The sequence below is a fragment of the Colossoma macropomum genome, unplaced genomic scaffold (genome assembly GCF_904425465.1).
Source record: "Colossoma macropomum unplaced genomic scaffold, Colossoma_macropomum, whole genome shotgun sequence".
NCBI classification, from domain to species: Eukaryota; Metazoa; Chordata; class Actinopteri; order Characiformes; family Serrasalmidae; genus Colossoma; species Colossoma macropomum.
The window spans coordinates 16,182,708-16,210,552 of NW_023494810.1; the positions used below are offsets into that span (position 1 = coordinate 16,182,708).

Consider the following 27,845-nt stretch of genomic DNA (forward strand, 5'->3'; position numbering starts at 1 on the left):
TATTTGTTTTTAGAATAGAAGCATATGCACTTAAATACAGTAACCATGTATTTGTTTAATTACATTAACAGCACTAAAATAAACATTATAAGTTAGACAACAAATCTGGCACACCTTCTACAGCTAGCTAGCTACCACGAATAAATATGTTTAGTCTTTTTTAAAGAACCTTGTTACCTACAGTTTGCATCCTCATACTAAAAAATATTGATGCACTTATTATGGGATGCTTTTGCTTATTATCCATATATGGACTGGATGGACTGGAGAGTGAACAGATGAAACTTTAACATGTTTCCTGGCAGACAGCAAACTCTTTTATTTCAATTAAGAGAGCATTTAAATTGAAATGTAACCAGAAGTAAATGTACATTCCAAAAAAAAGGCAAGGTGTTTCCAGACTTTTGATGGGCAGGGTGTCACGCCCTATCCCAAACAACATACACAATGCCTGGATGAGAAAGAAAGAGGAGTGAAAAGTGCCTTGGAGCATGACAAACCATTACAGTGGCATTACGTTGCTTTATTTAGATGGGTTTAGAAAAGGTTCAACGAGCAGACAGGTCACCATGAAGAACAGATTTGCTATTATGACCACAAAAGCAGTGTTGTGCTCTATAGGCCGACCCATGGGAAGCTCTATATTGAGGATTGGAGAGTGTGTGTGTGGAGAGGGGAGTGAGGTTATTGCACTGGCAGTATGAGGCAGCGTTCACCTATTCAGTAAACCACTAGAGCATATAGTACTCATCCGTCCAGTGTTTCATTAGAAATGGCCTTGGTCTATCCTCCATCGCACACATTGCTATTACGCTATTCCCTATAGAAGTACTGACGAAGGTCAGTCCAATATGTTTCCCTCTGAAAACTGTATTTTTATTATGCTCAATGCTCAAAGAATAACATTATATTTCAGCACTGAGCTGTTTACAACTTCAGAGTATACCCAATGCACAAGCTTAGCTTTGGTTTTTATTCCAGTCCATTGAAAACTTTGTGCAAACGTGCACCGTTCCATAAAATGAAACAAATCCACATGTGCCTTCATTCTGTGCCAGTTTTCATGAGGAACTATGAAATCATGCTGTCAGTTGAAAACTGATTATTTATCCTGGAACTTGGGAATCCGCTAACAAACGTAATCCAAACCAACTGTAACTTTTATTTATTGACCTTCTAGCTTTTGATTCGCTTACTTTAAAGAAAATGAAAACAAACTACTGAATTTGAGCAAATGACAAAAGTTAAGTTATGATGAATGAGAAGCAAGCAGTTGAACAAAGTGGCTTGAGGTCACAAACTATTACATATAAAATTTGTCTGAGTATATGTAAAAATATGTATGTGTCAGCATGTGTATGTTGTTTACAAGATAAAAATAGAAAAAAGGAAAAAAAACTACTGAAATAGGAGGCTAAACTACAGCATGCTTATTAAATTCTTATTACAAATTGTTCAAAATCAGAGATATTTCAGTAAAAATAAATAAGGTATTTTTCAGCTTCAGGAAAAAAGAAGAACACATTTTCAGATTTGAGGCAAGAGAGGTGCTTGATTGTCTCTTAATTCTTTAAGCTTTAAGTGCTGTTTATCTGATGGTGACAGTTTTGGTGGTCTACCAGGTCAGCTGGTACAGCTGTTAGGAGTCATTTTCTATTAATCATTTTTTGAACTCTACATCTGAAAATTCCTGTTTTTCACTTATTTTTCTTTGATTTTATCTTATATCTGATCTCTTCACAAATATATACATAAAAAGTAACTTAATCTTAAAAGCTGTAATTAAAAGCTGAAAATTAAATAAATTAATGGTGGTTGCTGACTTTTATATTGTATTGGATATAATGTATATACCAATATATACAATACATATATAATGTATATATTGGTATTTACATAAATGTATAGTTATTATTACACATTATTACACAAGTTATCTTTTATATTGTGTGAAAAGTTCATGATGAGCAAATCAACAGAAATAGTGTAAAATTACTTGTAGAAATCTACATTAATTTCCACAAAAAGTTAAGAATGTTTTTTCAGCTCCTGTAAAGTTACCATTATTGAGATACTAGGTTTTGTTTTCCAACAGCTAATATATATATTAGACATGTAGGATTTTTACGGTATTTGATCCTATGTTTAATGTTGTATAATAGCAAATACTTATGTGTGTGTGTGTGTGTGTGTGTGTGTGTGTGTGTGTGTGTGTGAGTGAGTGTGTGTCTGTGTGTGTGTGTGTGTGTGTGTGTGAGTGTGTGTGTGTGTGTGTGTGAGTGTGTGTGTGTGTATCTTGCCTTTTGGGTATCCTCTCCACAAAGGGAGCTGTTGCTTTCTTCACACACTTCTCCAGCTTTGGCTGCATTCATGCCAGTTAAACATCTGCTCTCTCTCAGAGTGCCAGCGCAGCACTGCTCCTGAACCGCTCTAACAGACACACACACATTGAGCCGCTAATTAGCAATATTCCATTAGCGTACTATAGCATACTACAGAACATTCCGTATACTGTACCTGGAAACCTGCTGTTAACAGGGAAACTACGAAAAGGAAATGAATATGGATCATTAATTAATGTTAATTTTGCACAAAATATCATTTGTTAATCATCAATCTTGGCCTTCGCGGTTCTTATGTCGACAATATGCAATATGCAAACGAACCCTCACCAAACCAATCACAGTTTTTTCACTGTGTGCTCTGGGCAACCCGTCCTCCAGTTTTTTGAATAGTGTTCCTATGGGCTTTGATGACTCAAGGTATTCATATTAGCCAAGAAAAGTAAATTACTTTGGTTAAAAAGCACAGACCAATCTTCAAGGGGGCCATATATCTTTTTTCCCTTGATGTCCGTTTATACTGTTTGTGTGCTGCTTTTATGCACAAAACAGCTATAATAATTTTGCCATGACCATTTCACAATATCTTTTTTCCCTTAAAATTAAACAGGCTGTTTTTGTTACTGTGCCTTTGAGTCTGATATATATAAATGACCTTCTCCTTGACTGGTTGCCTGTATTGTGATTCAAAAACAGGCTGAGACTCTCCTTAAAACTTTGATGTAAATGGGTGGGGCTAATATACCATAGTCTGAGCAAGCAACTAAATCATTGCTGTCTGAACATAACCTTGTATTTCTTGTCATTTTTATTTTGCTACAGAAGTTCAGAAATCTGCCCTTTACATAGTGTTAAAATTTCACGATGAACGGACCAATAGCAATGCTCCAAAATTACCTGGAAAATATCTTGTTCCATTAATCTTTATTCAAAGTTAAGAAAGTCTTTTCTTTATCCTGTAAGTTACCATTTTGAATATACAGGGTTACAACGTGTTAGCGAGTTATTTTTTGTTACGTCACAAAAAGGTGAATTTAAAGCGAGCTGTTTGTACAGTTTAGTTTGCATATGCAGATTGTACTTCAATTATATGGGCCCTTTTACTACATGGCTTTTAATGTGAAACAATGTGTATCAATAAGACAATCACAATATTCACAATATGCAGCAATTTAATCCTCCATATTTTTAAGCCCTAATGAATGTAAGAAATGTTTTGTGAGAAAATCTTCAAAAGGCAACTTTATAGAAGAAAGAAAAACAACATTAAAGAAATATAAAATATCAGAAATTTCTATTAGTGTCATATGTCATTAGGCCTGGATCAGCAAGTTATTGGCCACTAGGCACAAATATTTGATGGGCCTCTCCCAGATATTGTTTTACAATATCATAGCAGGTTACACAAGGCCTTCTGTGTACCATGATGGCAGCATACTAACCACAGTGTTGGGCACATCACAGCTAAATATATATTTTTTTCAAATGAAGACAAAACAATGGACAAAACAGCAAGATTATGAATGCACTAATAAGAAAACAGGTTAATGTGAACCGAACAACCAATGCAACGTTTCCATATAAAGCATGCTTCCACTCTTTACTCTTACCCCAATAAAGACAACATATTAAATTCAGACAGCTGAAATGTACATAAAGATGGAAAAAAGCAAAACCAACCCCGCAAGCATCCTAGCTAAAGCATACTGCCGGGCATGGAACTTTTATTTCAGTTATATCTTACCTTATAAGATGCAGATCACCACTGACAATGAAAAAGCAACTTTTTTCTTTAACTCAGGTGACTGACGTTCTATCTGACTTTGGATATGGGCATCATCTAACTCTGTCGAAGTTTCAGATTTCGCTTTTACAGATACACATCTTTTCAATATCTGGAACTCAAGTTCACTGTACATTCAAACAGTAACTCACTACTAAAAAAACTTAAAGCTTGACTGAGGTAATGGCAGATAGTTAAATGGTTGCTCAGCAGTGATTGAAAGAAAAAATGAAGTGGATGTTTAGAAAAGATGTGGCGAGCATCAAGATTTTTTGATCAGATGTAACAAAACAACAAATCAGTTATTTTTCTTTTTTTTTCCACTGTGCTGTTAATAAAGTTCACACCACTACTGGCACTATAAGTTAAAGCAGCTGTTTAGATCTTCTCATAACTACTTGTGGGGGTTCCCTAGCAGCTCAGGTGTTTTGTTTTCAAGATTGTTTAACTGCAACTGCTAAAAGTAATAAAATATATATATAAGAACTGAACTAAAATAAAATTAAATAAAAGAAAACGGGCCAGATTCATAAAATGCTCCATCAGAATTACTGTGACAATAAGACAATAACCTTTTTATACATCATTTTTTTCTAATATCAACAACATCTACTGACAAGGAAACTTTGGTTCTTGACAAAAAGTTAAAAGCATTTTCACTAAACAATTTACTATTATTTTCCTGCACTTTGTTCCAAAATTTATGCATGTTTTATGTTGTGTTCTATTATTTTATTGTGTATATTTTCAAAATCTGCAGTAGCTATTTACTGTTTAAGTGAATACTGTATTTCCAGTACAGCAAGCCAAACCACTTCCCAAACTGGTGGCCACTTGTCTGATGTGCATTTAAGTATTGAATCTCACCATGTAGCTAGACTATGGGTGATGCAATCGGTGACTGTGCAATATATCAACAATTTGATTGGTCGCTGCCCAGCTCATTTGCAAAACGTTCATCCAGAATGAGAGAGAACAGAGTGAGCAAGTTGTGCATCAGTGGTTTGACATGGCAGTTATATATGTATACTGTATCTCTCCACATTATAGCACATTATGACCCCCTCCCCCCCCCACTTCTGAAAACACCTTACTCACATCCCTGCTGTTTTTAATAGGTAAACAAAAATCAAACCCCCATTAAAAAGTTGAGTGACTTTTCTTATAACAGAAATAATATGCAAACAAGAATCTGATAGTGTAAGTGAGCCTTACCCACAGACAGAGTTGTGGTGTGTCAGAGTAGGGAGGTGGTTGCAGTGCTGGTGTTCAGAGGCCCATTTCTGCCCAGACTCACAACATCTCTCCAACAGGGCTGGATCTAACGCTTCTGTCAAAAACACACACATAACTCAGTTAAACAAAACCATACAGAAGTCATATGCACTGAGTTTGTAGTTCATTAGGTACTACAAACTTGTAGCTACACCCATTGCCCATTTTAGAAACACCTACTACATAGAGGCCCTGTGCATGTTTGTAGCCCATCTGTTGCTTTATTTCATTTGCCAATGTAAAAGGACCACCACAGGACCAGATATTTGCATGTGTCGCATGCATTCTCTTGTCAGTCTGAATAAGTAATCTCTCTGTGAGTCATGGGGAGTCTAATGACTGTGACAAAATCAAGCTGCTGGATAATATTGTCTCTTCTCCCATGAAGTTACCGTTTGACGCACGTTTTCATACAAATGCTATATGACAGGGTTTCTCAAGCATCCTCCAGTGATCCCACAGCCTGTGCTAGGGAGGAGCCAGTGGTCCTTAGAGGGCTGGTGATGGAACTTTGTTTCATAATCATTGAAAATCCTTAAAAGTAATAAAGAAACATATTTTTAAGCGGTAAACAATATAAACACATCACCTGCATCAACAAGCATGAAGTAGTTTTGTCTATTTTTTTCCTTCCTTGACCTTTCACTTGTCCACTCAGGGTGACTGGTATAAAAAATGGGTTGCAGAAACATTCCCCTTAATTTGTTACTATTTCACTTAATGTCTGGGATAAAACAAGCTTATGTTAGTCTAATCTGCTGATATTTTACATTCAGTGTTACATGTTGTAGATCACTGTGCTGAACATTTCACCAGACAATGTACGCCAACAGAAAAAATGCAGAAAAATGATGAACATGTATTTTATTCAGCCTAACATCAGGGGCGGATTTAGTGATTCCCCGCTAGTGGGTCCTAGGCAAAGACAGAAATGGGGCCCCCTGGATGCACATACACTGCAAAACTATATCTTAGCAAGTGAAATCATTTTAAATATAGTGGATGTGTATAATATTCTCATTAAAAAAAAACTCATTTTAAGTAACTACGACCAGAAGGTGGGCTTCTTTGACATTATTAAAAATAATCCCTAGAATCGCTAACAGCAGCAGTTTTAAAAATGTATATATACCGATACAGGTTTTTCAACACCAATACATAATAATTTCAATACCAATATATAATATACACATCTAATTTTATTTTAATTGGGTTGATGGGGGACCTAGGCAGCTGCCTAGCACAAAGACTACCTCTGCCGTCAAGAAGGGACAGAAGATACTTAATTTTATAGAAAACTTTAATTTTATTTGCTTCTAAAAATTAGAATGAGTAGTTGAAGTAAGACTGGTTGCTATGTTAATATTGCTTTTATTATAAAAAATAATTTCTTTTTTTAATTATACTTTATTTTTATTAGTAGTAGTTGTAGCAGTAGTTTTTATTCTTTTGTCTACAACTACACACAAATTTCAATCCTTTTTTCCGCTTTCATTCTATCATCACTCTGAAAAAATACCTTTCTCCTCAAATGTAAAATCTGATTTTAAAGTTGTTATTCAGGTCATAATTTTCACATTTTTCTCTGTGGGCCATCAGGCTTTGTAGCAATAAACAGATAGCTCTTTAAGTAGAAAGATTTGAGAACTTCTGTTGCATGACATTACAACACAGGCCCCCACAATATGGACTAAATCCACATCTTTGGAGCAGGAAATCATTAAATCTGCAGTGCTGTGGGTCAAAGGAAGTAATATTAGCATAGCTCTAGCATAAACCCAGTAAAGAGTGGAAAATATCACTGATGCACACATGCCAGCTAGTTACTACTGCCATGAGAAAGTTGAAAGATGGTCATGTTTAATAACTACAAAAATAAAGTCAACCTGTCATGGTTGGCAGTTACATTCTGGGAGTTGTGAAGGCTGTTATGTCAGTTTTTCTTGTTTCTAATGACAGAATACTTCCATGTCAGTCACTGTAACTGGCTTTCTGTTTCAGCATGCTAGTTTACAGAATGCTGCTGCTCCAAATGTCTTCACATTACACTGAATTAACGTTAGATATTTAAGCAATTTAGTTCCATTACCAGCATGGTTAACCTAGTTGGGCCAAGATGACACTGCTAGGCTAGTTAGCGCTAGTAGCCGCAAATCCAAAAGGTGGTGCAGCTTTATTCACCAACCAACAAAAAGATTCTTCAATGTCCAAAATAATAGTTATATATTTTACACAGGGTTACAGAGGACCCTAAACATGTGTAACATTAATAATTTACAAGGAATATGAACAACATTGGTCATAGTGTCAGACATGCCAGTGCAATGCTGCACTCACAGTACGACGTGTTCCACCATGTTGGGGGTGGTTCATGCTGAGTGATTATGTGTCAGAAGACTCAGTTTATCAATAGAGAGTGCTGGAGACCATCCTCTTCTAAGACCCACCCCCCTCTGAAAATGTATCAAAAATCTGAGGTTTTTGGAGGAAAAGAGCAATTTCAGAAGCAAAAAATGTATCTGTAAAATGGCAAATAGGAAAAATGACAGCAAAAACTTATTTTATTTATTTTAGAATTATTTGAGTAAGCCCAGAGGAACAAGTTGAGAAACACCAAGCTAAACCAAGAGCAGTCTCTAACAAAAAGATTGAATTATAGCATAACAGTAACTGTAATTCCTATTTTCAAGGTCATATTTTAATTATATTGTACAGTAGTAAATAAATATTACATATTGTTTTATTTTAGTTAAATATAGCTATTTAAATACAAAACTATGATCATGATAGAAATTACAACAATATTAAACAGTTGACCAAGCACACCTTATTCAGAAAATATTATAGCAGTTACATGCAATTATGCTTGCCTTTTAGATCCCAAAGCTGGCAGTAACAAAGCACTACTAGTTAACTGAAACACAAAACACCCTCTTGATGTGTATTTTGAGGAGAGGATTTTTCAAAAGGAACACACTCCCCATGTGCTAACAGGCTAACCATGCAAACCTTGCAATGTAAAATGTTGTGACGTGTGAATATAACATATATAACTTTTGTAAATAATTGCTTTGTATGGCTAAAACTGGTGTGGTGCCCTTATTTTTCTTTTGTTAACTATGTAGCCTTAAGCATGCTAACTATTAAGCTAGCAGAGGAAAGTGATGAAGTTGTATCAGTGGTCATCTATAAGAGATGGAGTAGTTTGCAACCTAAAGCAAAATGAATTATGCTTTTGAAATATTAAGCATCACAAAGTAGCTTACTGCTATGGCTTCTAAATGTCTTTGTCCACCATATTTTGGGTTTAAAAAGGGAAACAAGCCAGATTGCAATGATTTCTGGGTAAAGTTCTGCAGCTAACTGCACTTGTGTTAACTCGATCCCTCGCCCTTACAAAGGCTCATCTGTTACACTTTACTTGAGCTAATAAAGTAATAAAACAGCCATGAAGATGACATTGGTGAGGCCAAGTGGACATGAGTGTGGTAAAACTGGTACTGAAACAGGAAGACGGCCTGCTCGAATCTGCATAATGTACCAGTTTTCCAATAAGCTTTGCAAAAAATGGCTAATTCCTGTAAAAAATCTTTGAAAAGAACCTGGACATGCATCTTCAATAATGCATCGTTCTTCACAGCAATCAGCTGTATTTAAGAAATACACTAGCTTACTGCAGGATTTCTGCCATAAATTAACATAATTTTTAACAGTGTATTTGATCAACTGTGATCCTGTGGTCAGAAACTGACCAAGAGAATGTTGTAGAAGGCAGTTGACAAACTGTGCATGACAACAGATGACTACAGCCAGTAATTGTACGCCTATATAGTGGACCTATAAGGTAGATGGATCTCATAAAGTGGCCAATAAATGGACGTAGAAGGTAGAGCTTTCTAATAAAGTGGCCGGTGAGTAGAAGTAGAAGTTAGGGCTTTCTAAAAAATCGCCAGTGAGAGCAAGTTGTAAGCAGGAGTTTCTAATAAAGTGGACAGTGTATGCAGTATGAGAAGCCACTTTGGAATAAAGATGTCAGAAAAAGTAAGTGAAAGTGAAAAGCATGAGATTTAAGAGTGTGTTGTGGATCGTGCGTCATCAGTCACAATTTTCCACTGAATACTTAATGACGTTAATAGTATTGCTGTGATGCCTTAAGCTGCCTGAACTATAATAAGCTAAAGAAACTGAATTGGTTTTAATTTCGAGTCTGAGTCCCCACCCTCTAAACTGTGATCTTTTTAACAGACTGAGAGACATCCGCATAAAAAAAGCAACAAGAATTCAGTAATAGCTCACATCCATTCTCATATCAATTTGAATAATTCATCTCTCTGTGCGAGCGATAGGCATTGAATCTAATTACTGTGACAAAATCAACTCGCTGGAAAGAAGCGTGGAAAAGCCTATCAATAAAAAATTCAAGAACTTGGCTTTTGCGAGCAGCTGACATGCTGTAAATCGGCTAAATGAATTTTATGTGATTAAGCATAATTACTGTTTAGAAGTGTGAACTGCAGTGTGTATAAGTATCAAAGCATGGAAACTCTGAGTCAGGTCGCCATCGGGTGCTTTATCCCTCCGTCATGCCGGGTTATGTGAGGGCAAAAATGCACTCGTTCACAGAGCTGATTTACTCTGGTACTCTGTCCATTAGCTTTATCTGAGTTACACAGCACAGTATATAGTTATAGTTATAGTGTATAGGAGCACATAAATAATCGGACGAGGCAAATATTTCTGTAATTAAATTAAGTCAAAACAGAGATCTATGTGTTTGGCAACAGTGAGAATAGACTTCATATTAGCACCTCAATTCCTGGGCTCTGAAAACCAAAGAACATGTCAGAAATCTTGGTGTTCTAATAGACTCAGAGCTCACTATCAGTGACCATATCAAAGCAATCACCAAGCATATCCTTAATACAACCAGTCATCTTAAAACATATCCATAATTAAAGGTTTCGTGTCCCAAAAAGATCTAGAGAAACTCATTCATGCTTTTACCTCCAGCAGGGTGGACTACTGTAATAGTCTCTTAACTGGACTTCCCAAAAAGACCATTAAACATTTACATCTCATTAAGAATGCTCCTGCAAGAGTTTTAACCAGGACCAAGAGAACAGAGCACATCACTCCAGTTCTAAAATCTTAACACTGCCCCTCTAGTTTGTTACAGATATTAAAGAGTGCTGCTATGAAATACACACACACATTTCCTAAACTGCTTATCCTTCTGGGTCGCTAGAGCCTATCCCAGGGGTCATTGGGTGGAAGGCAGGATACACCCTGGACAGGTCGCCAGTCCATTGCAGAGCAGACAGACATATACATCCTCAAACACACTTACACCTACGGGCAATTTAGCATGTCCAATTGACCTGACTGCATGTCTTTGGTGGGATAAGATAAGGGCTCAATAAGAACTACCCTGCTCGATGTTTAATTTTCGTACACAAAGTCAACTTTATGCTGATGAAAATATGATGACAGAGTTCTCTTTGAATACTCTTTCAATGCACTCACAGTCATCAGATTCATCCACTCGGGGAAGTGGTTTACAGCACAACCAACAGTGCAAGATATTTTTTTGCATGTTGCATGCAGTTACACACACCAGAGAGGTCTCCAAATCCCCAAATTGTATATAGTATAGCTTTAAATAATAAATAATATACTAATTATTAAATAATTATTCACAGTATTCCAATAACATCACGCAATCACACTGCCACTGTTTTGGTAGTCAACTTTACTTGGCAGCACAGTAGTGATTTGTTATGAGATAACAAAGCCATGACAGATCCAGCAAAGGTGGTAAACACTCAATAGTATGTAAAAATAGTGCAGTACAATTAGAAGTGCACTCCTTAGTGTGGCAGGTAAGGTATAGAAGTGTGTTTGGAAAGAAGCATTACATCAGCCAGATATACACAGTTAACAATTTAGTAGCTCCAGTAGCTGGTTATAGCTTTTCTCTGCCGCTCATTAGCTGGCCAACTTTAAGCTGGAACAGAAAATTCTAATAATAAGTTGGTGAATAAGAAGCCAACTTCAGCTTCATATATAGATGTGTTTATTTAACAGCTTTAGCAGTTTTCATTAGTTTTTGTAAAATCTCATGAATTGGAATTTTCTGAACTTGTGATGTATGCATGTTAAATAGATCCAGTCCACCAATCAAGCTAATCTTTCCCTAGCAGCATTTTCCGAAGACTATTTAAAGTGTCCACATATCTTTTAATCTTTCAAGCAGCCATTCTAGCTATTTTGCTTGGTCTTCTTCCAAATGCAGGGTTGTAGCTGCAGCAACAGTGATGCAACAATCTATGTCTGAGTTGCAGCTTGCCTACCAAAATGGTTGTGGTGTGTTTTTAATGACAATCAAATACTATGAATAGGAATTTGTTGATAAGTTATCTGTCTTTTCAAATATGAGACAACTACAGCCCTGTTCATCATCCTGAACATGTCTAAAAATTATTTTTTTACGGATTCCTACTAATTAGAAATTAGAATTCTATCAAGTTATGCAGTATTAGCATCTTAATAGAAACATTTTACACATACATCCAAACCTTTGAACATCAGTGTACACCTCTATTGTGTTACAGCATGAAAAGTATCAGTCAAGTTTGGAGACTCCTGATAGATGGTATGGCTTTCATTATATTTCCTTTGTTTTACATTTCATTTGTTACATGTTCTAATTTTTTTTACCAATTTCTTTGTGGCCAATTCCTATTTGCTAGCTACCACTTCTCTAAGCACATGATGCCAATAACCTAAGAAGGTGGAGGCTCACACATGCGTTTTTAGACACATACACCACATCTTTTTAAATGCTGCTAACGCAATGATGTTGGACAGCTCAATAGTCTATCTTGGGCTCCCAACCACGGATGGCTGTGGCATAGCAGAGGTTCAAATTCACAGTCTCTGAATGATGGTGCTAAGGCATTTAGACCGTTGCTTCAGTTGGGAGTATCTAATTTGCTAAGATTGCCAAGTCTGATCTAAATGCGCCACAGGTATCTCTTTACGAAGCTGCTTGAAAGAAAGAGTGTTTGAAGCTGCATCAAGGAAAAGGGGGCTACTATAAAGAACCTCAAATTGTGTTACATGGGCTATTACATTTTGGTCCAGTCCACACCAGCTTCAGCTCCACTGTGACTACATCCAGTCATAATCACACCCTCCTGTGGCAAATTTAAAACTAATTATCTCTCCCCTATTCACCTCAAAGTTTGGCTTTGCTCCTTGTGAAGTCTTGGCCTTTCATTGTACAATTCTAAGCTCTTTTCCTGTTGTTTATATTTGTTCTGTTCCCTCTGGTATTTTTGACCCTTGCTCTGCGTTGACTGTTTTTTGATTTCAGACCCTCCCTGTGTGTACCTGCTTGCTTGTGTGTTGACCCCTGTCTGTTATAACAGCATCCTCAAGCATTGGAAGCCTCCAAATAAAGTTACTCTGTGCATGTGTCCTGCTGCCTCTTCAGTGCTGTAAATACAATTTTTGATGTGTTTAATACTTTTCTTGGCCAATAACTAAAATGAGTGTTATTTCAACTAAGCACTATGAGTTTTCAAATGAGGTAATAACTACTTAAGTGTCTCCAGCTACTCAGGGAGATGCCACAGAAGAACCATTTCTTTATTTTAAATGAATTTCTCTTTAAAGAACAATTTCTGTAAATCATATGTTTGAGTGTGAAGAATCGTTTTAAATATTAAAGAATCTTCTGAGTATTAATAGAGAGTTTGTTCTCCCTTTACTGCAATAGTCAAGTCAAGTCAAAGTCAAAGTTTATTTATATAGCGCTGTTTACAACAGGTGTTGTCACAAAGCGGTTTCACAGAAAAAATTTGGTCCAAGCCCCCATGAGCAAGCCGATGGCAGCAGTGGCAAAGAAAAACTCCCTAAAAGCAAGAGCAAGAAACCTTGAGAGGAACCAAGACTCAAAAAGGGAACTCATCCTCCTCTGTTTGACACAGGATAGCAAACAATAACAGCAGAGAATAATGTTTGACCATCAGTATAAGATAGAAAAAGGGGGAAAAACAGGAGAAGCAATGTCTATGATTAAAAAATGCAGCAGTATTACCAGGAGGACTAAGATCAAGCAGAACCAGCAAAGATACATTTTCGTGGTCAGAGGATAATAATTTTCACTAGTAACAGCCCCTATTCTTCAGGGAAGGCCTTACAATAGATATTGGAACATTGCTATGAGGAACTGACCGCATTCAGCCACAAGATCATTAGTGAGGTTAGCTACTGATGTTAGATTGTTAGTTCTGCATCACAAACATCAGTACAACTCATCCCAAAGGTACAGGATGGAGCTCCATCACTCCAAAGAGGGGGTCTTTATGCTTGGCATTGGCCATGGTGACCTTAAGCTCAAGTGTGGCTGATCCAGAGCATCCCATTCCATTGTCAGTGCTTTTCTATGAAGATTATGCAAGCTTTGTGTGTGCAATTGAATGCAGCAATGAATGTAGTAATTAGAAGGCATGTATACATATTGTTGGACATGAAAAATACTAACTGGCTTATGGAGTTATTCTTAACACATTGAGTTTATACTTAAATAACTTGAGAATGATTTGACATATCAAAAAATCTCAGCTTCCACCTTTAAATAGAGAAATAATGCTTTCCGACAATATGTCATATGTATGCACTGTGTTACATTTCCCTGTGAAATCTTGGACAGATCTACGCTAAACCTGCAGAGTCATTTGCACTGCCTGTTCATTTGTTCAGTGTATGCATACTGAAGTTCATCAGCCTTTCTTTTTCAACACATTTGTTGTTTTGTTTAGTCATCATTTGGAAGGCAATCAGAGGATAAAATACACCTTCAAGCAGATTCAATTGAGCAGGGATTTAGCCTACTTACAAAACTGAGACAAATGGTCCCAGACCTGTACAAATGCAAAGTAGAGACTTCAGGTAGAGACTTCAAGTTCAGTTTTTCTGTTTTATTCTGCATGTTTTTGTTGTTTTCTTTTCAGTAAAAATCTGAAAAAAGGCCATTTTTTTTCTGCCTTTAACATGTAGTAGTTTTGTTCGTTAACAGGTATTACTGAGTTTATGCTGAATCAGATGATATAAAATGTTTGCAGATATTGTATTGTATCACTACTTTACAGTTAAAAACAACACTATACACTATATTGCCAAAAGTATTCACTCACCCATCCAAATCATTGAATTCAGGTGTTTCAATCACTTCCATGGCCACAGGTGTATAAAACCAAGCAGCTAGGCAAGCAGACTGCTTCTACAAACATTTGTGAAAGAATGGGTCGCTCTCAGGAGCTCAGTGATTTCCAGCATGGTACTGTGATAGGATGCCACCTGTGTCCAGTCGTGAAATTTCCTCGCTACTAAATATTCCAGTCAACTGTCAGTGGTATTATAACAAAGTGGAAGCGATTGGGAATGGCAGCAACTCAGCCACAAAGTGGTAGGCCACGTAAAATGACAGAGCGGGGTCAGCGGATGCTGAGGCGCATAGTGCGCAGAGGCCGCCAACTTTCTGCAGAGTCAATCGCTACAGACCTCCAAACTTCATGTGGCCTTCAGATTAGCTCAAGAACAGCATAGAGAGCTTAACGGAATGGGTTTCCCATGGCTGAGCAGCTGCATCCAAGCCTTACATCCCTAAGCGCAATGCCAAGCAAGTTGAATGCAGTGGTGTAAAGCACGCCACCACTGGACTCCAGAGCAGTGGTGACGTGTTCTCTGGAGTGACGAATCATGCTTCTTCGTCTGGCAATCCGATGGACGAGTCTGGGTTTGGCCAGGAGAACGGTACTTGTCTGACTGCATTGTACCAAGTGTAAAGTTTGGTGGAGGGGGGATTAAGGTGTAGGGTTGTTTTTCAGGAGGTGGGCTCGGCCCCTTAGTTCCAGTGAAAGGAACTCTTAATGCTTTAGCATACCAAGAGATTTTGGACAATTTCATGCTCCCAACTTTGTGGGAACAGTTTGGGGATGGCCCCTTCCTGTTCCAACATGACTGCGCACCAGTGCACAAAGCAAAGTCCATAAAGACATGGATGAGCAAGTTTGGTGTGGAAGAACTTGACTGGCCTGCACAGGGTCCTGACCTCAACCCGATATAACACGTTTGGGATGAATCAGAGCAGAGACTGCGAGCCAGGCCTTCTCGTCCAACATCAGTGTCTGAACTCACAAATGCGCTGGAAGAATGGTCAAAAATTCCCATAAACACCTTCCAAACCTTGTGGAAAGCTTTCCCAGAAGAGTTGAAGCTGTTATTGCTGCAAAGGGTGGGCTGACATCATATTAAACCCTATGGAATAAGAATGGGATGTCACTCAAATTCATATGCGTGTGAAGGCAGACGAGCGAATACTTTTGGCAATATAGTGTATGTCCACTTCTAGGCTTAGTCCTTAATGCAGTGGTCACCAACCCTGGTCCTGGTGATCTACCTTCCTTTGGAGTGTAGTTTGAATCACAATCTGCCACACCTGCCACAAATAATTCACCTCAGACAATTCAGTCCTTGATTGGCTAGATCAGATGCATTAGTTTAGGAATGGTGAGGGGGCATAATGTTAGGTACAGGTTGGAATTAAACACTGCAGAAAACCAAACAATGGTGACCAACGACTTAAAGAGTTAAGGAGTGAACAACATAAATCTGGACCTTCCAATGGCTCCTGGCTATTTAACAACTAAATTTCACTGGGCTGGTTAAAGAGAGAGGATAGTAGCAAACCAAAAAGACAGAGATGTTAACTGAGGAGTGAGTGTCGTGTCTAACAACTGAAAGTCATAATGGATTTCCTGAAGCCTGACCTACAAATTGCAGTGGAAACACTCATTAGCTGAGTGTCTCAAGAGACAGAGAGAGAGTGAAGCTGAAACGAGTGCATGTGTAGCATTAAGGCCACAAAAACATACTTGAGGGCGAAAGGAAAAAAACAAATAAATAAATAAATAAATGAGCCCTCTCAGCTTTCCTGTTTAGCTTTCAGAGCCACACAGCATGATTGATGCTTTTCTTTTCAGTATCGCTGCTGTTTGTTTATTTGTTCAAGGGTGCATAAGAATGAGTTTGGTCGCTCATATATATTCAATGGGAGTTGTTTTTATGAGCCTATACACGCAGGAGGGCTTAAGTAATGATTTAAAACAATACAAGGATGGCTTCTCTTCCTGCACACTGAGGACATCTTCCCTTTACAACAAATATCACTGTTTGTCACTTGCTACTGCATGATAAATAAATGGCCCACTACAAGAGCAGATTTCTGGAAACTGCAGAACACAGCATGGCTGAAAATGGTTGGCACTTTGTTAGATTATTTCAGTGTCAAATGCAATTCCACTGCAGGCAGACAGGTCTTGTTCAGCACAACTTTCTGATACAAAATGCCGGCCTCTTGGAGCTACACTGCACAACCTGTTCCACAAATATAAAACCTATGCCCTAAGCGTAGGATGGCCATCTGGTCATATCTTATACACCAAAGAGCCAAAACATCATGACCACATGCCTAATATGTTGTTTGTCCTCCATGTGCCACTAAAACGGTTCCAAACCACCAAAGGCATGGACTCTCCAAGAACGCTGAAGGTGCCCTGTGGTATCGGGCACCAATGTGGGCAGTGTGACACATTATCCTGCTGAAAATGACCACTGCCTTTGGGGACTACTTTTGCCATGAAGGGATGTACCTGGTCCACAACAATGTTTACATAGGTGGCATGTGTCAAATTCCACATGAATGCCCAGACCCAGAGTTTCCCAGTAGAACATCTCAGAGTACCACACTCCCTTCACTGGCTTGTCTTCTGCCCACAGTGCATCCTGGTGCTGTCACTTAAATGGCTCACATGTACCCGTCCACTTATGTGAGATAAAAGAAAACAGGCCTCATTGAAACTTCTTCCATTGCTCCAAGGTCTAGTTCCAACAATCACATGACCACTGTAGGTGCTTTCGACATTGGACAGGGGTTAGCATGGGCACTCTGACTGGTCTGCAGTTAAGCAGGGCCATACGCAGCAGGGTTAGATGCACTGTGTATTATGCTCTAACCTAGTCTGGCCACAATTATTTAGTCTTTGTCAAAGTCTTGACACCTTCCCAGTTCTCCCGTGCCCAATATGTCGACTACAAGAACCAAGTGTTCCCTTACCATGAAGTATATCTCAGACCTTGACATGCACTGCTGTTAAAGATAATCAATGTAATTAGCTCTGAGTGATCATTATGTTTCCGCTCATGTGTGTATTTTTGACTATAACATTCTACTATCATCAGCCTACTATCATCAACTATGTATGTCATGCCAGACTCATCTCATCTCATTACTCATCTTTTTTTTATAATAACAAATACTTGATTTATCCAGTTATTACCATCCCTTACCGCTGACATTATGTTTGGTTGTTGCACCAGAAGGGGGGCTCTCAAGAGCAATGAGGCTGTTAGAGCCCAAGCTGACCCGTTACCTCTGTTCCCGTGTTTTTAAGAATGGCCATATAAAACAAATATTATATATGCTCACCAATAGGGCACTTGTACGGTGTGAGGGCAAAAGGGCAAGGGCTCAAGCTCCCCTCCCTCATGAGCCTGACTGAAACTTTTTAGAGAATTATTAATGTCAAAGTATCCTAAGTGAACCTCAGGTGACCTAGAACCTTGAGTGTCCTCTACAGTGAACAGTAAATGGTTGTTTGTCCAGTGGCTTTTCAGAAACTGGTGCCCAAGTGGCTTCACTGTAATTCTAATATGGCACATCATCAAATGCACTTCCATGCATTTCTGTACCAGATTTGCCTGGACATTGTTATTCAAAGTTAAATGGTTGCACGGTCGATTGAGCACTAAAGCAAGAAACATTTCCAATTCTCTCGACTCAGTTTGGTTCTCCAGAAGCTCATCTACAAAACAGATGGTTATGAAACGCAACGTTTATAAAAAAAACAGTTGAACTTTCAATGAGGCAGATTTCGCCTTGTCCCCCACATATGAACACGCAGCAGCTGTGGGATCAAAACAAGTAAGACGGAAGGGGTGGGTGCATGTGTGTCTGTGTGCGTGTGGGGTGTGTGTGTGTGTGTGTTTACCAAAATTTCCAATGTATCACTGATTTCTATGCATCACAGTGCATTTCTTCAAATGTGTGCTTGAAATACAAACTGGAATAAAAAGCTGAGTAGAGATTGTAGGTAATTTTGCTTTTTTTTAATAAGGAAAGGAAATGTAATTAGGCAAAGAAAGAACTAAACTTGATGATAATGAAATATATTGATATACTATGTATTGTCAGCATATTCCAAGAAGGATACTGAATTGCATTTTCAATATATTACTGTCAGAGTTAAAGCATTAATGACAATTAATGTAATACATTTTTGAAACCCCTAGTTTTTTTACAATTAACACATTTTTCTAATTTGACCCTCTGAACGACCTATAGCAGTGCAGGCTGGGGCCCAGTTGTTGGCACACTGTATGCTGCTATGATATAATCCATGATCACAGACCTCTCCTTTAAATATAGCTTTTAAATGTCTTGTGATACTTTTGGCACCTTCAACATAATACAGATGAATCAACGAGCAACAAACTAACAAAAGCAACAGCAAAATAGAAAGCTCCAGTTCCCCTTGAGAGCCTTCACTGTAACAAGAATCCATGAGCTGTATGAACAAATGCCACACTCACTCAGGAGTTGGAACCATCGACTGTATATACAATGATATACATGATGTATACGTTTATTGGTTGTAACATGCAGTCAGTGTTTTTCTCACTGGACTTTGGAATTGGAAAACACTCAGAAAGAAGCACAAACTGAAAAGTCTCAAGAATCAGTTTTCATTGAATCAGTTTATCATTTTTGATTAGCTGCAACATCACAATCTAGCATATCATTTTTAACTTGAAACTCAACATTATGTAACATCTCTAAACAAAGATCCCTCTTTCTCATTAGGTTGACTGTCTTTTTTTTCAATGTCCAACCTAGTAACTGTGAAAAGTGAAAGAATGCATTTGTGGAGGGATAGGCCACTTCATCTTCCACAACATATTTGTTCCAAAGGACGTTAAAAGCGTCATTAATGCAGTAAGACAACCAACATTAATTTTTAAAAAATAATTTTTGCATGCAAGAAGTCTAAGAACAAAGAAAGGTGTTAGAAAAAATGACCAAATCAACCTTTAGACTCTACTGAGGTTTCAATGTACCAAAATACTGTGTTCCAAACACCAGAAATGACAGCAATCCAAAATGATTAAAAAGCTCAGTGTGCTCTGAGGCTGATGGTAAATGCCATCTCATAGGGGACTGCAATGTGTGTGTGTGTGTGTGTGTGTGTGTGTGTGTGTGTGTGTGTGTGTGAACAGCAGCAGAAATGGCAGCATCCCAGCCACAGCTTTAACAGTGACAAATGGACTCCCACACGCTAACACAGAGTCAATTACAGCAAACTAACTCTCCACAGTCTGCATCACTCTGACTAGAAGTGCCGAAGTGTTTTAATGGTTTGTTTTATTTCCAAATGCAATTCAGCAAAGGGGGCCCTCAACATGCGTTTTTGCATGCTTACCTTTTTATGAGCCCTCAAATCCTTCATTTGATAAACAACACCTATCACTTTGCCGCTTTGAACAAGAACCCGGAGCTTTTTCATTTCAAATGAGCGAGCCAAATTGTCTTCTTCTTAAAGAATGAAAATCGATTTTTACAAATCAGAGGGCTTACTTCCCAATTACTGCTTCGATGCTTGCTCATTCTACAAATCCAGCTGAGAAAAACAGCAGGAAAATTGGTTTGCTCAGCACAGCTGTAAAATATTAGAAGAAACCAAATTAAAATGAAATAATGAAATGGAATTGTAAAGTAGCTTTAGGGTGGTGTTATAAGAGGTTGTCTTAAAGGTGAAATATAAAGCTTTAGTGATGACAACAAATGTTTAAAATGGCATGCATGAGATTCTTTTCATATTTTAAGCTGAAAGCTTATTATTCAGTTATTAATATCAGGACTTGTTATTTAGGAATTATTACAAATGATTTGGCATCTACCATGAAACGACTCTGAGTTGCCAGTTTATAAGGGACCCCTTCTTTGTACCTTCACTCACAGGCCATTTGATCAGAAAGACCAAAGATGGATCTCTAAAAGGCTTCTAATACCACAGATCATGGTGTTTTGGTATGTAAACTAACGGCGTTAGGATTCATTGAGATGGCATTTAAATGGGTCAATCTTATGGGTAAATCTTATTTTATCCAAATATCTCAAAAAGTAGAAATAAATGAGACATTCTCAAGCCCTAAAGCTATTGCATGCGAAGTTCCTGAAGGTAGTGTACTAAGGCCTTTATTTTTTTCTTATGGTAATAGATGAATGATTTTAAAGTAGCTTGTGTGACCCTTTCCCTCATGCTGATTACGCTGCGCTACTTTTATTGTATAAAGATAAAACTGAAGAAGAAAACTGAAGGAGATGACGTGCTGAGCCACAGAAAGTTTCAACCTGGCTGTCTGACAATAAATTGTCACTTATTTACGGAAAACTGAGGCCTTTTTGCTTGGTTCTCAAGTAGACTAAAGAATTCTTTATATTATACAACGAAGGTCAGGGCTCAATTTCTAATAAATCTACAGTAAATGATTTAGGCTGTGTTAACCAGTTTTCAGGGCAGTTGCCCATAGAGCATTAATTACAGATGACCAAAAAGCCTTATTCCTAGCTAAGAAAGCTGCATTACTAGATATGTAAACTTAAAAAGATTATGTAAAAAACTTTGGCTGTGGCATTAATTCAAGGACATTTTTATTAAGCAGCAATTTTCTGGTATAGCAGCTCTGCTCAATCAATTAGGAACATCCAACAACCCAAAACAAGTTGATTAGGGCTTCACCATACACACTTAAAGGCAGATCATTTTAGTTCAACTGGTAAAAACACTTTTGTATGTACAGCTGCAATTATGTGGAATAATCTTCCTGTTTATTTTAAACAATTATAAGTTGAGAGAAGTTTTGAAGATGCTTTAAGGAAATGGTTGCTGAATAATTTATGATATCGCAAAATAGCATCTAAACAGTTTTTATTCATCACTTTGCCTGACTCACAAAGTGTAATGTTAACATCTTTTAGTGGTAATGTTAAAAAAAACAGAATAAATACAAATACAAAAATAAACAATACATTTTATCTGTCAATGTATTTTTCAAACCTGTCCTTGAGGAAGGACAGAATTTATAGTTACCATCCAATACCTGGACTGAATCTCAAATGTGGTCTCAAAATAATGCCTCCTGCACCTAAACAGTGCATAATATGTCTAACAAAGAGCCATTTGGAATTCAGCCACATGCACACAATCCCCTTCTGGATGTGTAGTGCACTATTTGTATGAAGAAGCTAACATTTCATAATTCACATAGTGCACTTTGCAGGGAGTAGGGAGCCACCTGAGAAATAGCCCAGATTTATCTAATCATTCATGAAATTAAATCAGGTGTGCTGTTAATGGAATTCAACAAATCCATGCAATGACTGGAGTACAGTGAGAAGTCAGTAATCAAAACTGAGTTCTTATAACTGCATTTTTTAACCAACGTATTCATAACTGAACTGCTCCTGCTGCCAAGATAAATTGTGTTAAATTATTTTCATTGCTGCCTAAAACATTTGCACAGTACTGTATAAAATCCACTGAAGTAAACTTATGAGAAAAGGAACAGGCCCATACTTTTCCTTTACTGCAGTCATTATTTCACGGAAGTAGCAATACTTTTCTTGAACTAAGGTTTAGGCTACATTACAACTTGTCGAATTACTGCTGCCAGAAGTTATTACACCCTTAAACCTACTTTACAACTGACTTTCTCCTTTGTAGCTCTTTGTATTTACTAGCTAGCTTACATGTACTGCCATCTCTCTCCCTTCTGCTCTCTCTCTCTCTCTCTCTCTCTCTGTTCATGTACCCATTTTCCCTTTTGTTAATTGATGTTGTTCCTGAAAAACCTTCTTGTTTTTAAGTTGTTTCAATTAATGATTTATCAAGATCTCTTTTTGCTGTCTGCAGTCAGTCTTTTTGGCGGCTGCTGTACGTTTTGAAAACAGCCCAAAAACCGCAGCCAGTGACTGAATTTTAACTCGCAACTACGTTTTCAAGCAAGCCCAACAATGGCTCTGAGGTCAGAAAACGACCACTGAAGGAAGGGCTAGACGGCTAAATTGTGCACTGTACACTAACAAGGAGGAGCTACAAGGGAGTGCCTAATAAAGTGGCCACAAAGTGTAATTAAATTATGTAGTTATGACAATGAGAAAATTAACAAGCCCTTTTTTAGGTTTAAGTGGCTAAGAAACAATGTTCTCAGACCCTGACTTGTATCAGTTGGTTCTGGCTGGCTTTAACAACTTTTTTTTCTACAGTTAGCACCCTGTCTTGCTCCTTTTTCTGAACTCTACACCATTAAATAAGCCATGAGTCACTTCATTCTCCTCTCTGAACATTTCAGGTTATTGCTGTTGTTTTACTATATCCATAATAACAAGGAACTATAGATACATTAATAAAGCTAATTGTTGGATCCATTTTCACCATACAATATCTTTCAATTTGTCTACTACATGAAAGCCTTTGACTGAATGGCTACTAGTATTAATTATTACTGTACTGTAAGTTTAGACTTCACTATTGCATGGGAACAAGCTCTGTTTCCTCATCCTGCAATTTACTCCATCCTGTCATTCTTCTTTGAATGACACCCAACACATGAACCACACCAAAAGCTCTTTTCTGACTGTTCTCCAAGTTTTAGGACAGATTTAGAGTCCGTTTTCCCAAGACAATGAACTCCCAAGCTTTGTTGTTTTAACATAATGTGAAGTCTTTTTGTTTAGCAAGCTTAATCTCGTGCTGACCCACGTTTCCATCCGGTCTCCGGCTGCCATCAGGCCAGACGTGTCTGCTAATCTATCACTTGCAAACACATGTCAGCATAGCCCCTCGCCTACAAAGGCCCTCCGACCACAGGCCTTGGGCTTCATTCAATATGAAACTGCTTTGCTACTTAGCAAAATTGCTGCAGTTTTGTAATAGTTGTAATTGTTTTTAGTTGTAATGACTCATTTATGCTAATTTCAAGTCAAATCAACAAAATGAAAATGTCAATCATTGAAAATTACCATGTTTGGAAAGCTTTCTTAACTGACCCTTAAAAGTCATAGTTAACACTGGTGATAAAAATCTGTAATAATGTCATTTTTTATTAATTATATTTCACTCATAACTCATTTAAAACTTTCAGTACACACCAAATTTGAGTTTACTTAGTAGAAGAAGAGGGAAAAATTTTCTTGTGCATATGGTCTTGTCTTTATGGAAAGACGAAATTACCCTTTATATTTTTGTCATGTTTTTATCATTTTCTGACATCAATACAAATGTAAAAAAGTTGGAACTACATGCAAATCTTTTAAAACAGAGAGTAAATCAAAAGTAAATGTAATTTGTTATGTAATTAATTGTTATAAGTAGTAGAAAAAATCAATATCATCATGATATTTTAGGTTTAAAAATAATATCAACACATGGAGGCCCAAGCATTCATATTTTATTATTTAACTCTATCAAACTGAACATCTTACCAGTGATACTTTTATTTAACTGATGTCCCATTAACTCATTTACATTACTGTGCAAAAGAAAAAGATCACTCTTCACTCATTTAGTTTCCAGTTAAAACAGCCATTAAGTTCATATTATTCATTTTTCTAGAGTCATTTCTGAGGAGATTAGAGAGGCAAAGGAAAATATGGGCAAACACCGTTTCCAAAACTAGAGTTCAAAAAATGATTAAAAGATACATAGAAAATGGGTGTCCTAACAAGCTTGCAAGATCTGGTAGACCACCAAAACTGTCACCATCAGATAAACAGTACCTAAAGCTTTTATCTTTGAGACAGACATTTCTGTCCATCCTTCCACTGTGAGAAAACAACTCAACACTATGAGTCTGAAAGGATGTGTAGCTCTCAGTAGGTCATTACTGAGAAAAGGAAATAGTAAATCAAACAAAGAAGCTGCTGGTGTTCTCAGAACATTGGCCACCTCAGAGTCCAGACCTCAACATCATTGAATGTGTTTGGGATTACTTGCATTGTGAGAAGCAGAAAATGTGACCAACTTCTAAGACTGAGCTTTGGAGGTGTGGAATATTATCCCTGCAGATTTTTGAACAACTGAAAGCATATCTACCAAAAAGAATATAAGCTGCAATAAAGGCAAAGTGGATACACAAATACTGGAAGATATGACAGAAAATCAAGCTTTACTCTTGCTACAGATATGAAAAATCCTCAGGTGTTTTTGTTCATTTTTCCACTATGAAAAGCCAATTCGTTTAATCAGACTAACAATAAAACACGACTGAGGTTGTACAAAAAATGCTGTCTGTGACACAAACTAAACAAAAATCTATAACTTTTCAGCGTTGTTTGATAACATTTTTTTATATATCAAATAAATGTAAAACATCCTTGAGAACTTACCTTATTACTGGAAAAGAGTAGATTAAACAGCAGAAAACGTCACTTTTGCATCAGTGTTTCAGCGTTGTCAATAATTTTGTGTATTATGCCCAATGACTAACAAAATTACTAAAACGCTTTTCTGTCTTAATCTACAAGATGCACCATTTCTTTCTGGTGAGACTCAGATTTCTGTCAGTATCTGCCAGTTTATATCAGTCATGGTCAGGTTTCACGGCTCCATTCAGGCAAGAATCAGAAACTCCTCTACAACCAGCAAGAGTCTTTGCGTTAAACTCCAATCAATACATTAACCTGCCATTGTAAATTGCTCTGGATAAAAGCAGTTGTAAAATATGTGATGATAAAGCTTGTTTGAAATGATGCTGTATCTGTTTCACAAATGAAATCTTCATGTAAGGACAAAGCTTTTTGAATGCTAATTTGTATGCTGTACAGTTCTGTTTTGCATCCATAAAAAAACAAACACACTGAAGTGAGATGAACAAAGTAACAAAAAACTTCAAACTTCTAACACTATAACTTCTAGACATCTAATGGTGAAAGGTTTCAGACAACTTTCAAAAAGATGTACAATGTACTCTTCTTGATAACATCTGTCTGTGCAAATCATTGCACAACAACAGCCAAACCTTTTATATTGTAGCCCATTTCATCTTTTGTGATGTTATCCTCTACATCATCATCATTAACTGTGAGTTTTGGCAGATGGAAGGACACCATACCCTCCATGACAAATGATCAAATAAGTTTAATCAGTCATCTCCCTGCTTCATTTCTTGGGAATGACCACCATCTGCCATATCACTCAATCTGTCGCTAACACATCAGATGAAGCCATTGGCTGGGCTTCTTGGACGATCACCAATGAAAACCTTTTGGGGTGAGCTATGGAGCAGACAGGGCTGTGAAAAGACGGAGACAGAACAAAATCATAATAACCCACAGGCTCCTGTCAAGAATGTGGTGTACTGACTCGATGATAATGAGTTGGGCAATATGATGATATGTAATCATTATCAAGATAAATTACACCAAAATACGCTTCTCTGAGTATATCACATTATTGCCAGTGCTACAACACTGAACAACTGCACAGTATAAAAAGATGTCTTTTCACAGTCAAAATGCTGTATGTTTTATATTAGTTTTCCTTTTCAATGTATAGATTGATTAGTTTGTGGTTGGTGCTAATAGCGTTATTTATTATTACCTTTTAAATGGCCAGGGCCCAAAGTTTTATTACATACTTCTATAACCTAAGAAGAGCTCAACCAGTTGAGTCCCTGTAGTTAGTGAATAACAAGCTTTAGTATGCAATAAGCCTGGGATTTTAAGGGGTTAATTCTTAAACTTCAGAGATGATAGCTAAACACAGATCTGTTCTTGAATACGTGTCAAGCTAGTTCTTTTTTGGCACTTCACTGGATAAATAACACAGTCACACAGTTGCCACTGAACAACTATAACAGCTAATTGCTTTATTCATAAATCCCACAATCAGACAGCTTCAGATAATTAAAAATGCAGCTGCCAGAGTCTGACTAGGAGTAAAATAAGGGAACACATCACCCCCATTCTTAAATCCTTACACTGGCTACCAGTTTGTTACAGAACAGACTTCAAGGTTCTGTTACTAATCTAAAAATTACTTAATGGTGTAGGCCCAGCGTATTTAGCTGATATGCTGCAGGGATATGAGCCAGGCAGAACTCTCAGATCATTAGCAACTAGTCAGTTAGTCCTGCCTAAGGTAAAGACTAAACAAGGAGAAGCAGCATTTAGCTACTATGCTGCTCTTAAATGGAACAGTTGGCAGAGAGCATTAGAAGACACTAGACAACATTCCTATTTGAGCAGCTTTCAGCTCAGTTTAAAACACTGTTCTACTGCACTTCTATCCTGTGACAGCACCTTATTACCCTAATTTAATATTTAACTTGATTTTTATGTTAATGTTTAATTTCTTTTCATTTAAATCTATTGTTTTAGTTATGTTTTAATCTTGTTTTTAATTTCTATTCTTCTACATCTTTTTTATTTGAACTTGAATTATCTTTGCATTTTCTCATTTGTAAAGCACTTTGAATGACCTCAGTGTATGAAATGTGCTATATAAATAAACAGAGGCTTTGGCTTGCCTTGTTTTGCAATTGATGTCATGTGTTTATATACAGTCATTAAATAAAAAAAACAATAAAACAGATAGGAACTGATAATTCGTAGTAATAAATACATTTTTAATGTTACTTTACAGGAATATCTGGTGAAATAACAGTCAAGGTCATTAAAATAACATCTCCCAATTAAATTATTCCCTAAATGTAGTGAAAGTATCTAAGTGTCACTTCTTCAATGGGAGTGAACAATTCTTATTAATAAACCAATACGCAATATGCAAATAAGCCTGTAATCCCTGACTGTTTTATTGTGTGCTTGATCAATCATCTTCCTTGGGTGTTTGTATGAATCAAGGCACTGGTGTGATCCAACAAACATAAATAATTAAGGCCAAAATGGAGGCCACTCTTTAACTATGTCCCATCAATAGAACATATTGCAAGACATCTTAAAAACACAATATGACATACAATACAATACAATGACAATATGATGTTTTGTCTATTTTGTGCATCCCTACTGCAAAATCACTGTTGACTGATACAGAATTCACACCAGATGTAACATCAGCATAAGACTGTCCGTCTGCATTGAATTTTGTTTGTTCTGTAAGCAGGCAGCCTTTCTTTTCCTTTCTTTTCATTTTGAATGCCTTGCTGGCGAGACATTTACAGACCAAGTCCATGGCCCCTTTACCATCCATTCAAATCTTTTACCTACCATTCAAATCTGCCACCAGAGGAGTTACGGCATA

The 27,845-nt window shown here is 37.2% G+C and overlaps 1 protein-coding gene across 5 annotated transcripts in view; it reads right to left on the reverse strand.

Moving 5' to 3' along the window:
- The window catches only part of fbln2 (fibulin 2), a 390,205-nt gene that overhangs the window by 343,243 nt on the left and 19,117 nt on the right, over positions 1 to 27,845 (reverse strand). For all 5 annotated transcript variants that reach the window (XM_036559120.1, XM_036559123.1, XM_036559122.1 and 2 more), the window contains 2 exons: positions 5,341 to 5,455; positions 2,301 to 2,430 (listed from right to left, as the gene is read on the reverse strand). In XM_036559120.1, the coding sequence (XP_036415013.1) occupies positions 2,301 to 2,430; positions 5,341 to 5,455 (245 nt within the window). The remainder of the gene's footprint in view (positions 1 to 2,300; positions 2,431 to 5,340; positions 5,456 to 27,845) is intronic.